This window comes from Mastacembelus armatus, chromosome 13, assembly GCF_900324485.2.
Source record: "Mastacembelus armatus chromosome 13, fMasArm1.2, whole genome shotgun sequence".
Classification (NCBI taxonomy): domain Eukaryota; kingdom Metazoa; phylum Chordata; class Actinopteri; order Synbranchiformes; family Mastacembelidae; genus Mastacembelus; species Mastacembelus armatus.
In genome coordinates this window covers 21,390,810-21,402,839 of record NC_046645.1, presented here as the reverse complement: position 1 = coordinate 21,402,839, position 12,030 = coordinate 21,390,810, and the positions used below count along the sequence as shown (strand labels likewise).

General features: G+C 44.7%; 1 protein-coding gene across 4 annotated transcripts in view; it reads right to left on the bottom strand.

Annotated features, from left to right (window-relative positions):
* fndc3a (fibronectin type III domain containing 3A) overlaps positions 1 to 12,030 on the bottom strand; it is a 44,762-nt gene that overhangs the window by 23,564 nt on the left and 9,168 nt on the right. For all 4 annotated transcript variants that reach the window (XM_026328220.2, XM_026328204.2, XM_026328212.2 and 1 more), the window contains one exon: positions 6,376 to 6,451. In XM_026328220.2, the coding sequence (XP_026184005.1) occupies positions 6,376 to 6,451 (76 nt within the window). The remainder of the gene's footprint in view (positions 1 to 6,375; positions 6,452 to 12,030) is intronic.

Genomic DNA, 12,030 nt, shown 5'->3' with positions numbered 1-12,030 from the left:
GAGTATGTCTGAGCTAAGATCCTATGGGACTTCCAGATACAAACTGATAAACTGGTGATGGCTAACCAACTGGACATAGTAGTGGTGCACAACCAGCAAAAGAAGGCCATAGTGGTAGATATAGCAATCCCCAGTGATAGCAACATCAGAAAGAAATAACATGAGAAGCTTGAGAAGAGCTAGAAAAGATGTGGAAGGTTAAGGCAACATGGTAATTGGCACCCCCAGGGCTGTGACCCCCAAACCGGGAGAGTGGCTCCAACAGATCCCAGGAACAACATCAGAGCTCTCAGTTCAGAAGAGCACAGTGCTAGGAACTGTCAAGATACTGTGAAGAACTCCCAGGCCACACACACCAGACACAGAGGTGATTACCTTCTCACAGCACAATGTCAAGATGTCCAACAGTCCATGTCCTGACTGCTCAGTTTCAGGCACAGAGGACATGACAGCCTCAAGTCCCTCTGATAGAAGACAGGCTAAACTCATCTGCAGCACCATTAGAAATGACATGAGGTATTTTACAGTTATGGCATTTGAGATAAGGAATAAATAGATAAATGTGCTGGATGACCAATCAGTATCTAACAGAGAGAGAAAAGGCAGTGGACACTAGTAATGTCCACTGCCTACATATGCATATGCTACAACCCGAGCAAATGTATTGTCTGAACATTACAATGTGCTTTCTGCAGACGCACACAACCATCTTCTTGGTGTTATGCTAAAATGGCTATCTTGGTTTTTGTGGGTGAAACCTATCTCAATCAAGCTCAATAAGCCAGTGGAAATGGATGGTGCTTTCAGCCACCAGCCTGAGACTGATTCATCCTAAGTGATGTGAACCACAGTCAGATAAAGAAGTGGATCTAATCAGCCCAATGGTGCTGATGCTGACTTGACTCATCAGTCACCAAGCTTATCAGGTAGTCTGCTGCTTGGTGCCAGTGAGACAGGATGAACCAAAGAGTGCTGTGGGTCCTGGTTAAAGCTATGAGCATATCCATTCACATACATAACTCCCCTTTCAGCAAGAAGGATAGCAAGTAGGGAAATGCTCAATGGCAACTGTAATTGTCCTCCCTCGCTTAAGGACCCTCAACCAAAGGAGATATCAAAAAAGGCAAAATCCTCCTATAAAACACATTTTACAAGACCGTCTGTTCCTATTAGGCAGACTGCTTGAGCTAACACGCAGCTATTGCGCACATCCAGATGCTAAAAATACATAACTGAATACACAAATTGGTGTGGGATGGAGCGAAACCAGAATAAATACGTGTAAACTAGATCCTCTTGGCTTTGCAATGTTGTCACAAAGGATGTATACGCACAACAGACACTTTGGTGAACAGGAATAGTCAGTTGCTGTAAACAGAACAAACTAAACCAACCAGCCACATGTGCATACATGCATGCAAGCCTGAACGTACACAGGCAGGCAGACACAGACACAGACACACACACACACACACAGACACGCAGACAGACACACACACACACACACACTCCCTCCTTGCACTGCAAGCGGTGAGTCATCCCTCTATACACGTCACAGAGAGATGAGTGCACCCTGTGACAGGCCAGTTAGTAGCAGTCACACTGATCTATGTGGCACCTCTCAGCTCTTTGTTTCTCTTCTGATGGAGAGACTATGTATGCTCGCTCCCCATTAGGAAGGTTTACTCAGCTCATAATGGGAGGCTCAGTTAGGTAGGAGAAGGGAGAAGAGCCCCTGCGTGAGCAAAGTCTATGATGGGTTTCTGTCTGAGCAGCAACACTTCTTTGCTCCTTTGTCAACTAACCCTGGATGCCTCAGGTCTACTGCACAGGCCTATTGTCCTATTGTTATTCTTATACATCACAAGGCATGGGCAAAGCCTACAAACAAGAAATATCAGTTTTCAACAGTGGGGCAGTAAACTCAAATCTATACATGGGTCATTAGATTGAGGCTGAAATGTCAAGATCTGTTTGCTGAGGTGACAGGTGATAAACATTAAGCACTCATAAATGCTGACATCCTTAATTTTTCTTTATAAAACTAAACATTCAAGAGGAAAAAAAGTGGCTGTGAGCTGACAGAAATGTCAATACACAGAGGGATGTCCGTGCAGCAAGCCATAAACAAAGCAAATCATTTTCAGATCAATGTTTTCCCAGGCAACTACATTTTAACATAATCGTTTACAATTATGGTCCCACAGCTCTACCTCCTACAACTACTCCAGCTGTCTTCCGTTCACAATGTCACCAACGTGATAGAGCCAGACTTCATTGTTGCTGTCACAAAGCCAATGCAGTCACCAACAATTGAAGAAGAGGAAATGACTGCCATCACGACAAATACAAATGTGTAACACATCTTACTCAAACACCACCATTCTGCCCTAACTCCTCTACCAACACACTGTAATTATAGCATGTTTACATTATCGAAGTCTATTAAGGCACAGTTCATTTCATCATCTGTCAAATTAAACAGGAAACAGCATGTCAAATGACATTCAGGTAGCAAAGCTAATTAGGAAAAAAAAATTTGAGATTTTTTTTTTTTTTGGATGGTCTGGGGACCTGAGGTTGGGACCCGTTGGCGAGCGCCTGTTGGCTGGGTCTCCCCCCATGGGGCCCAGAGTGACGTGAGGCCGCCCTTCTGTGGGCCCAACACCCGTAGGAGGATCCATAAGGGGCCGGTGCTCTGTGGACCGGGCAGTGGTCGAAGGCGGGGAGCTCGACGACCCGATCCCTGGACACTGAAACTGGCTCTAGGGACATGGAATGTCACCTCACTGGGGAGGAAGGATCATGAGCTTGTGCGGGAGATTGAGGGGTACCGTCTAGAGATAGTCGGGCTCGCCTCCATGCACAGCCTGGGCTCTGGAACCCAACTCCTTGAGAGGGGCTTACTCTCTTCAACTCTGGAGTTGCTTGCGGCGAGAGGTGGCGAGCTTGTGTAGGCTTGCTCATAGCTCCCCAGCTCAGCCGCCACGTGTTGGAGTTTTCCCCCCTGAATGAAAGGGTCGTCTCCCTGCGCCTTCAGGTCGGGGACAGGTTTCTCACTGTTGCACAACAGTGCAGAGTACCCGGTCTTTTTGGAGTCTCTTGGGGGGGTGCTGAAAGGTGCTCCTACTGGGGACTCCATCATTCTGTTGGGGGACTTCAATGCTCACGTGGGCAGCGACAGTGAAACCTGGAGGGGCATGATTGGGAGGAACGGCCTCCCCGATCTGAACCCGAATGGTGTTTTGTTGTTTGTAGTTTGTCCATAACGAACACCATGTTCAAGCATAAGGGTGTCCATCAGTGCACATGACACCAGGACACCCTAGGCCAGAGGTCGATGATTGACTTTGTGGTCGTGTCATCTGACCTTCGGCCGTATGTCTCGGACACTCGGGTGAAGAGAGGGGCAGAGCTGTCAACTGATCACCACCTGGTGGTGAGTTGGATCCGCTGGCAGAGGTGGAAGCGGGACAGACTTGGTAGGCCCAAACGTACTGTGAGGGACTGTTGGGAATATTTGGCCAAATCCTCTGTGAGAGAGGTCTTTAACTCTCACCTCCGAGAGAGCTTCAACCAGATCCCAAAGGAGGCTGGGGACATTGAGTCCGAATGGACTATGTTTTCCACCTCCACTGACAACGCAGCGGCTAGGAGCTGTGGCCATAAGGTCTCGGTTGCCTGTGGTGGTGGCAACCCCCGAACCCGGTGGTGGACACCGGAGGTAAGGGATGCCGTCAAGCTGAAGAATGAATCCACCCAAGCCTGGTTGGTTTGTGGGACTCCTGAGGCAGCTGACGGGTACCGCCGGACCAAGCGTGCTGCAGCCCAGGCGGTGATGGAGGCAAAAACTCGGGAGGAGTTCGGTGAGGCCATGGAGAAGGACTACCGGTCGGCCCCGAAGAGATTCTGGCAAACCATCCGGCGCCTCAGGAGGGGGAAGCAGTGCTCTGCCAACACTATTTATAGTGGAGGTGGGGAGCTGCAGACCTCGACTGGGGATATTGTTGGACACTGGAAGGAATACTTCGAGGATCTCCTTAACCCTGCTGACACGTCTTCCATAAAGGGAGCAGGGGCTGGGGATTTGGAGGCTGATGCATCCATCACCCAAGCCGAGGTCACTAAGGTAGTTCGGCAGCTCCTCGGTGGCAAAGCACTGGGGGTGGATGAGATCCGCCCTGAAAACCTCAAGTCTCTGGATGTTGTTGGGCTGTCATGGCTGACACGCCTGTGCAATATCACGTGGAAATCAGGGCCAGTACCCCTGGATTGGCAGACCGGGGTGGTGGTCTGTCTTTTTAAGAAAGGGGACCGGAGGGTGTGTTCCAACTACAGAGGGATCACACTGCTCAGCCTCCCTGGGAAGGTCTATGCCAGGGTGCTGGAGAGGAGGATCCGGCCAGTGGTCGAACCTTGGATCCAGGAGGAACAATGCGGTTCATGGGAGTTTGCCCAACCAGTTCACATGTGCTTTGTGGACTTGGAGAAGGCATTTGACCAGGTCCCTCATGACATCCTGTGGGATGTGCTCCTGGAGAACGGGGTCCGGGGCCCTTTGCTAAGGGCTATCCGGTCTCTGTACAAACGGAGTAGGAGCTTGGTTCGCATTGCCGGCAGTAAGTCAGACCTGTTGCCAGTGGATGTTGGACTCCGGCAGGACTGCCCTTTGTCACCAGTTCGGTTCATTATTTTTATGGACAAAATTTCTAGACGCAGCCAGGGGCCAGAGGGAGTTCAGTTCGGGGACCAGATCTCATGCTTTTTGCAGATGATGATGTCCTGTTGGCTCCATCAAGCCAGGACCTCCAGCGTGCGTTGGAGTGGTTTGCAACTGAGCATGAAGCGGCTGGGATGAGAATCAGCACCTCCAAGTCCAAGGCCATAGTTCTCAACCGGAAAAAGGTGGCTTGCCATCTCCAGGCCAGGGGAGAGATCCTGCCTCAGGTGGACGAGTTTAAGTATCTTGGGATCTTGTTCACGAGTGAGGACGGACCGCGAGATTGACAGACATCGGCCTTAGTGTACCGGTCCGTCGTGGTGAAGAAGGAGCTGAGCCGAAAGGCGAAGCTCTCGATTTACCGGCCAATCTACGTTCCTACTCTCACCTATGGTCATGAGCTTTGATTCAAGACCGAAGGGACAAGGTCTTGGATATAAGCGGCTGAAATGAGCTTCCTTTGCAGGGTGGCCGAGCACTCCCTTAGAGATAAGGTGAGGAGGCACGGTCACCCGGGAGGAGCTCAGAGTAGAGCCGCTGCTCCTCCACATTGAGAGGAGCCAACTGAGGTGGCTTGGGCATCTGTTCCGGATGCCTCCTGGGCGCCTCCCTGGGGAGGAGTTCCGGGCATGTCCAACCAGGAGGAGGCCCTGGGGAAGACCCTGGACACGCTGTAGGGACTATGTCCCTCGGCTGGCCTGGGAACGCCTTGGCATCCCCCCGGAAGAACTGGAGGAATTGCAAATTCATCAAATGTTTCCATCAAACATAACTTCGTAGTAAATTCTTATAGATGACTGAATAAATGATACCAAATAGATTTTTCCTCTTGTTGATTTGCATATTCTTGCAACAGACGTCAGTATCAGAAAAATGTTGTAAAAAGCACTTCAACTATATAGTCCTGTGCTAGATATTTTCCTTATTTGCTGTGTAGTCTCATAGCTTTCCACAGATGTCAGTTGACAGTAAGCAGAATACTATGATTTTTAAACAAGTCTCAAATTTCTTGGAGCTTTTCAGAAACCATTTGAAGAGTGTAACCAATAAGTCATTTGTCTTGCTGCTACAATGCCCCGACTCTCAAACAGTGACAAAATGTTATCTGGTCTCACTAGACCCCTATTTGCTTTGCTGTAGTACTTTTCCCACGGAATATACAATGTACATCATTTTGCTGCCCAAGCAACTAGCTAGAACAAGAACTAGTATGTTAAATGCGGTAAGTCCACTGTGTTAATATTTACGAAGTAATGCTAAAACATGAATGAAAATTGGATCAGAAAACCTTATTGTCTTGTCACTGTTGGGATTGGCCTATCAAAGACAAGTTTAGAAAAAGTCTAAAAATACATGGTCATGTCATATGATCACCAATGATTGCTTTAAAATTTTGTGAAAGGGTGTACTCTAAAAATGGACAAATAGATGCCATTATATAAGCTTGTTTAATTTTCTCACAATACACCACAAAGAAAAATATATCATCTTTTTCCTTTCATGAGAGGGTCACTGAATGAACATGGGCCCAAAAAGATTTGTATGTGCATGAATATGTGGTGATCACCATATCTTTTACTGTTGGACCATTCAGTAATTCAAATCAAGAATCGCACCAAAAACATATCCATATAAAATCAGAAACACTTTCTTACCTGTGATACACTGAAATTGACCATCCTCTCGTCGAATAGTGAAGGCCTCACCTGGGTTTACCTGCACCAGGATTACCTGTGGAGAAACAAAGCTTAATTTGACTACCCAATTTAATTGGTTCTACAGCGACTAGTTCATAATTTAAACTCTTTTTGTATTTGGACAACTTCACAAGTGATCAAGTAAAGGAATATTTAATGATTTGTAAAAGTTGCACTGGCACTGAAAAAACTCAGTGTGAACAAACGCAACAAAAGCTCCTGACAATATGCTGACCCGAACATGAATTTAGGGCTCGACAGCTGAATCCAAAATGACACAATATACTGTGTGTGTGTGTGGTGAAGGGGGTGGGGTGGTATTTATGAACCTCCCTGCCTGCATTTATCAGACTGATTAGGAATCACTGTAATAAATGCATGCTGTACACATGACATTTAAAATAACCTGTCCATTTTCCAGCAACATATGAAACATAAAAAGGCAGAAAACAAATTATTGTCTAACACAGCAAAAATAAAGTAATAATTTTCCTATATGTCTAAAAATGTTGTCAATTTTTCAAAATAATTGTCAAAGGAAATGCGATTTGTAATGTGCAGAAAAAAAACTTTAGTTGTAGACCTAACAATTCTAAACTGTTATCATCATAACCATTTCGTACCATTCACAGACTACATAACTGGGCTAATGTTGGGAATATCAGGTGCACACCGTTACCCTACAATGAGTCATGCTGCTTTTGTCATTACAAAATACTGGAATAAGGATTAAGGACAAAGGCTCATAAAATGTGGTACACTGATGTCCAAGGAATACATTTTTTAAAATATTTATTCATTTCTGACAATGTCAACCCATTTTGACAACAGGCAAATAAAAATAACAGAAATTAACATTTTTCTCCAACACCCACCTCTAATTCATTATTCTTTTATTCTTACAAAGTCCCCAAAGAACACATATAACTGGATTTTTGTTGCCTGGCACTGTGAGTGGGCGCTAGTTACCTCACACTTGTGGAAGTCGCTGTCATAGAATCTACACTCCTCTGGCAATAGGCTTTGGCTATGATTCTCTTCAAGCACAGAAATCATCAGCACCTCCATCTCTGACACTGCTCCCATTCATGTGCTCAGCAGGAAGAGGAAAGAGCCCTTTGACTGCCACACACAAAAACTCATATGTTCATACACACCCACAGAAGCAGCGTCAGCAGCAAGTGTAGATGGTGGAGCGGGATGGGGGTGGGAAACTGGGAGGAGGAGTGCAGGGGCAAGGAAGGTCTAATTCAATCAAAGTCTAGGCACTTTATAGTCTTGGCGCATGTTTGTTGTCCACCCCCTTTTGTGTGATGCAAACACATCTCCTAGGCGGATTTCTCTCTCTTCTCATTCATTGTTTCATTGAAAGTTACATTTGAAATCTATACTGTGACATTTATTGCATGTTGATAAAATCAAAAGGAAGGATTTTTTGCTGGCAAAAGGTCTGACTGCTACTTACTGTTGCCCGCATTGCTTTTTCTCATTCAGCCGTCACTATTCATGCAGTCACAGAGAAAAGGAGATGATGTTCCCGGGTCTAATAGACCCTCCACCACTTCATCCATGAGAAATCACATGACCTGTGATGCTAACACATATGGTTGGGCTGATCCTTTAGAGCCTCTACTTCCATCAAAACCTGCACAAAATCCTGGAAGGAACTGATGAGAAGTGCAGTAGGATCTATGTAGGCAGATGAGTCTGTTACACTGGATGAAGCCTTCACAGAAAGTGCGATGTAAATCTCATGTTTGCTTAGCCTGGTTCAGCCTCATTTGCTCCATAGCGGCACTCTGCAGCAGGCGGCTTGTTCACTCTTGCTTCTGGCTCCCGTGCAGCCTCCCTGCAGTCAGTATCCACAGCAACCTCTTCAACAAATAAGCCACAGCGATGTCCGCACCAAACCTTCAGAGACGGGATTGAAACCTTATCAGCAGTGGCCACTCTCTGAAAATGGAGGCAGATGAACCAAGGAAAACAGGACCAGAAATGAAAGGGACTTTGGATGATGCCTCAGTTCCTCCTTGCCTCTGTCACTGGCGGTGTGCCAGCTCAGTTAACGCCTACTGCGCTCCTTAATATGGTTAATTTCAAAAGCATTCCGTCAGGGTTTGATCATAGTACAGCTAAGCAGAAAAGGTGTAAGAGTTCCAAAGCGTGGGGTGTCCTTTGTTCTGCGTTTTTTTTTTTTCTCACAACAACAGTGGGGTGAGGGAGCTGAGCGACCCACGCAGCTTCTGAGGCTGACATATACGACTACGCTACAGTCCCTCTCCCTCCCTCCCCCTTATACTCTCTGGCTCTCTCTCACCCATTCACAGAGCGACAAGCCATACAGCCTCTCTTAATACTCCGATCAATGCGAGAGGAGATGAGGTGGTGGGAGTTCAATCGCAGAGCTCTAGCTCTGGTGACAATTGCAGCCTTGAGTTTTCTACTGTCTTCAAAGATCACAAAGCAGCCCACTGACAGTGACAACAGAGACACTATTTGTACAGCAACACAATAAACAGAGCTTGTAAGTATTCACTGCTTCTGTAACATCTGTCCTCATTCATTCTAAACGGATCATTTCTTAAAGCAACAGTGCTGATCACTTGATCAGCAAGTGCCAAGTTAATAGACACTGCATCGCTGATACCGAGTCAAAAGGAATACACCATAATCCTGCACAAAGTTAAAGCCTAGGGTTTGTTTTCCTCTTTAAATTGAGAAAAAGCTGGGTTTAAAGTAATTAGATAAATATAGCCCTGAGCACAATTACAATACACAAGTTTAAACACACCCTCTTCTTCAGTGGCTTTTTTATTATTTTCAACATTATTACTGAAGACATCCAAACTGTGACAGAATATGTATGGAATTACATAGTAAACAAAAAAGTATTTAAATTTGAATTTAGCTTTGATGACAACTTAGCACACTTACAGGCAATCTGTAGTGTGCCTGGGCACATTTGACCCCTGAAGTACAGTTTGTTTGAATAGCGTACATGCACTGGTGTGATTGCTATGGAACACTAAGAGAGCGTGTTTATTGAGCGGTATTGTGGTAATGTCCGATCCTTTTCAAGCGCAGTGTGGGGGCAGCCCAAAGTGGGAGTGGGGAGGGGGAGCTTTCATGTTTAGGCACTGTAAAAACTGTTGGTCAAGCACCAATACTTATAATATGAGGCATAGTATAGGTTTTAAAGGAAGGGTATTGCAATACTGTTCTAGGTTCAATATACTGTGCAACATTACTGGGTACAGAGTCAATAGCTCTATTATGGGGCTTTTCCACTAGCACTATCCAGCTATAATCAACTTGACTCTGTTTTTTGGGTTTTCCATTAGGGGATAGTACCTGGTAGCAGGTACTTTTTTAGCACCTCCTCGAGTGAGGCTCTAAGCGAGCCGAGCCGACAAAATGTAACATCAACAGATGATTGGCCAGAGAGTGACGTCACTAAAGGAGTCATGAGTGTGACATCAGACCGTGCCTGACAAGAATTAAACTCACGATTTTTAAAAACCGGAAACAGCAACTGTTTGTTTTCCATTTTTATAGTCTTTAGGGAAGCAAATGGCTGACGCTACTCGCATAACAACACCGTGGTCCTTCAAGGATGAGCGTATGCGTGTTTGTGTCGCATGGCAGTTTCAAATCCATATTGTGGTAAGAAACAGTTAAGGAAAGAGAAAAGACAAACCATCATTGCTTTAAGAAATGAAGGTCAGTCAATCTAAAAAAAAATCTCAAGAACTTTGAAGATATTCCCAAGTGCAGTCATCAAAACCAACAAACTCTATGATGAAACTGGCTCTCATGAGCACTGTCTGAGGAAAAAAAGACCAAGAGCTATCTCTGCTGCAGAGGATATTTATTAGAATTACCACTCTCAGAAACCGTCGATTTACAGCACACATAAATGCTTCTTGAAGTTCAAGTGGCAGACATATTTCAACATCCACTGTTCAGAGGAGTCAGGCCTTCATGGTCAAACTGCAGCAAAGAAACCAGTACTTCAGAAGAACAACAAGCAGAAGAGACTTGCTTGGGCCAAGAAACACAATGAATGGACATTAGACCAGTGGCCTTTTGGTCCAATAAGTCCAAAATAAGATTGTTGGTTCTAACTGCCAGGTCTGTGATAGATTTACAGAGGGTGAACAGAAGGATCCTGAATATGTAGTTCCCACTGTCAAGTATGGATTAGGAGATGTGATAGTATTGGGGCACTTTGCTGCTGACAATGTCGGTGACTTAATTAAAACCACATATTCAATGCTGCCTTGCTAAACACGCATGGTTAGAGCATAGCTGTATGAGTGACAGTGAAGATGGAGAGGACAGACGAGAAAACGACGAGATGAGAAAACGAGAAAAGTTCAGAAACTGACACAGAAGCTGTCACAGAAGAACTTGCGCCCAAAAGAGAAACTGTGTCTGTTTGGTGGTTCTTTGGTTTCAAAATGTTTTTGGGCTAACATTGACACCAGGGGCGGAAGCATGAGCAATTTGCTCCACCACCTTAGCCACAAGCATATCTTGGAATATAAAGAATGCAAGAAACTAAGGTCAGTGTCCTCCACTTCAGCAGGTAACACTGGAAAGGATAAAAGAAAGTCCAGTCAAATGTTGCCTGAAGACATGTTTGCTAATAGGACAGCCTGCGACAAAAAAAGCAAATGGTGGATTGAGATCACAAACTATCACTATCCACCTAGCCAAAGACATGGTCCGCTTAATCCTGTTAAGAAAGACGGGTTCAGGGGGGATGATCAAGACACTGGATCCCAGACATTTTTATACAATATTCACTCATGACAGTAAAACAGGCCATTCTAAGTTAATCTACTGCAGTAGTTCCTCTCTCAATCAGAAGAAAATTTGGTCAACACCCAGTCACGCATGAAAAAAAAAACAAAAAAAAAAAACTGTCATATACCATGAAATCGGTATCATTTTGAGAATTTTTTGCTCACACTGCCCAGCACTACATACAATGTTGGAAACAACTATTGAATAAGGAGGTGTGATGGAAGAACAGATTGACAGATAGAAATTTAGCAATGTTAAATAAAATAAATAATTATAAACATGCTATCAAAAATGATAGTGGCTAAACATTACAGTTAAGCATTGGCACATCAACACTGAACCGTCGAGCACAAAGATTGCTTTCAGTAGCTTCAGGAACTAAAATGAATGAATGAAAGAAAGAATAAATTAATTGTGAAGGGTTTAGAATATAAACAGATTCAGTATTTCCATTAAGGTATGCTCAAATTGTCAATACATTCTTCTCAATCTTTTAATTTCAAAGAATTGTCCGATGTCATTATCGAAAGCAAAACTTCTAGCCCCTGAAGCGCAATTGTATTGTAATGAACTTACATTTAAAATGGTACTGTGAAAACACACCACACCTCTTCTCAAACTGAGTCCTTGTGGAGACTGGATATATCACTGAATGTGTAACTGACATCACAGACCAACTTTACACTTAATGTGGAAGTGGGTATACTCTAAAAAACTGCTAAGATACAGCAAATGATACTTTTCACACCGGTAACTAAGCTCTATGATGTGCAATGGTTCCCTGGTCGCTTTCACAATAGGGAT